This window comes from Chiloscyllium plagiosum, chromosome 24 (genome assembly GCF_004010195.1).
Source record: "Chiloscyllium plagiosum isolate BGI_BamShark_2017 chromosome 24, ASM401019v2, whole genome shotgun sequence".
NCBI classification, from domain to species: domain Eukaryota; kingdom Metazoa; phylum Chordata; class Chondrichthyes; order Orectolobiformes; family Hemiscylliidae; genus Chiloscyllium; species Chiloscyllium plagiosum.
The window spans coordinates 38219015-38220847 of record NC_057733.1 but is presented as its reverse complement, the minus strand read 5'-3'; the positions used below and the strand labels follow the sequence as shown (position 1 = coordinate 38220847).

At 62.9% G+C, this 1833-nt stretch overlaps 1 protein-coding gene across 1 annotated transcript; it reads left to right on the top strand.

Annotated features, from left to right (window-relative positions):
• The first annotated feature begins 237 nt into the window (after positions 1–237).
• Positions 238–1826, top strand: LOC122562203 (somatostatin receptor type 5-like). The gene has a single exon (XM_043714883.1). It carries the CDS (start codon positions 704–706, stop codon positions 1751–1753), a length of 1050 nt encoding a protein of 349 aa, XP_043570818.1. The 5' UTR covers positions 238–703; the 3' UTR covers positions 1754–1826.
• The last annotated feature ends 7 nt before the right edge of the window (positions 1827–1833 follow it).

The window sequence follows — 1833 nt, the reverse complement described above, 5'->3', positions numbered from 1 at the left end:
TTTTAATACAGTACTCATTAAAACCTGTCAACGGGACGGGAAGGGGGCTGTTTTCCCCTTTTTTTCTCAGCTTAAATTGGACGGGATTTAGTAGAGCGCTCTCAGCTCGCTTTCCTTCCAGTGTCAATGCAGAGTGCTCCAGCTCTCCAAGTTCATCTCTAATCATTCCTACCTCCAGCTTCTCCCCGGCAAGCTGACTTCAAGATGCTTTCTCGCTTTCTGACTGAATACCTGAGAGCCCATGAAATACTCCGCTGCTCGTGAATATGTGAACTGAGAGATCCAGTGTTTGACGAAGCCTTTGTGGAGTCAACGCTGTGAGTTCAAATAAATGTTGGTGGCCACAGCAGAAAGGGAAGGAAGAGGTGTTGAGTTCCTGAAAGCAAGAGGAAAAAAATCTCCTGAGGTGAAGGGAGCTGCTGTACTGGGCCATCGACAAAGCCATTTAATGCCGGGATTGTTGGAAACTGTGTGAGTGAGAAAGAGAGAGGAGAAGAGGGAGTGATGATGGAGACAAGAGTTCGGCCATGGGGACAGCGAGCAGATGGAGCTGCAAGAGGCTGACAGGGCACAACAGCTGAGAGCCGAGAGAGTGTCCACTGTGCTGTTGGAACCTCCTTGATCCTTGTGGAGGTAGAGACCCCCACATCCCCTCAGCTTGACCAACACAGAGTGACAGAGAGAGAACCCAGCAAGCAAAAGGATGGCCCACTCTGGAGCAAGCCCATCTGCTTTCAGGGAGGATGCTGACACCGCGCTGTACTGGGAAGCCGCGGGCAACCTGTCGGACGGCGTGTGGCTGGTGAACGGTAGCCAGGGGCTGGAGGATGTGGGCCAGCCCGGGGCCTGGGAGTTGCTCATGGCCTCGGTGTACTGCGTGCTGTGTGTGCTGGGCCTGGCCGCCAACTCGCTGGTGATCTGTCGGCTCGGCCAGGCGGCCGGGGCCAGCACAGTGGCCGGGGTGTACGTGCTGAACCTGGCGGTGGCCGACGGCCTCTTCATGCTGGGGCTGCCCTTCCTGGCGGCGCAGCTGGCGGCGCGGCGCTGGCCTTTCGGAGCGGCCCTCTGCCGCCTGGTCATGCTGCTGGACGCCCTCAACCAGTTCGCCGGCGTCTTCTGCCTGACGGCGCTGAGCGTGGACCGCTACCTGGCGGTGGCCCGGCCGCTCGGCTACCGCCGCTGGAGGAGCCCGAGGCTGGCGCGGGGCCTAGGCGCAGGCCTCTGGGCCTTGGCCTTGGTGCCGGCGCTGCCCGTGGCCCTGTACTCCGGGGTAGTGGGCAGCCCCGGGCTCTGCGTGCTGGCGTGGCCGGAGCCTGTGTCCGCCTGGAGCGCCGCCTTCATCCTGTACAGCTTCGTGCTGGGCTTCCTGCTGCCCTTCACCGCCATCTCGGTGTGCTGCGGCCTGCTGCTGCTCAGGCTCCGGGCCCAGGCCCAGGCCCAGGCCCAGGCCGCGGCCGCCTCCCCCGAGAGCAGGCTCACCACCCTGGTGCTGGCGATGGTGCTGGCCTTCGCTCTCTGCTGGCTGCCCTTCTACACCATTAACCTGTGCCTGGTGTGGCAGGCCCGGCCCCCCAGCCCGCCCGTGCTCCGCCTCTTCCAGCTGCTGGTCGCCCTCTCCTACTCCAACAGCTGCGCCAACCCGCTGCTCTACATCGGCCTCTCCGGCCGCTGGCCCCGCCGCAGCACCGGCCCCGGGACACACACCGGCACCGAGAGCCTGGCCAGCGGCTCCGCGGGAGGCCTCGGAGAGTGACCATGGAGGGCGGCCTTTCTCATCCGCCCCTCCACAAAACACACAGCCCAATCCCACTCCCCCCTCCCCAAAACACACAG

What these genes read in the sequence shown, in the direction of transcription:
- LOC122562203 (XM_043714883.1), top strand. Translation starts at nt 704, where the DNA reads ATGGCCCACTCTGGAGCAAGCCCATCTGCTTTCAGGGAGGATGCTGAC.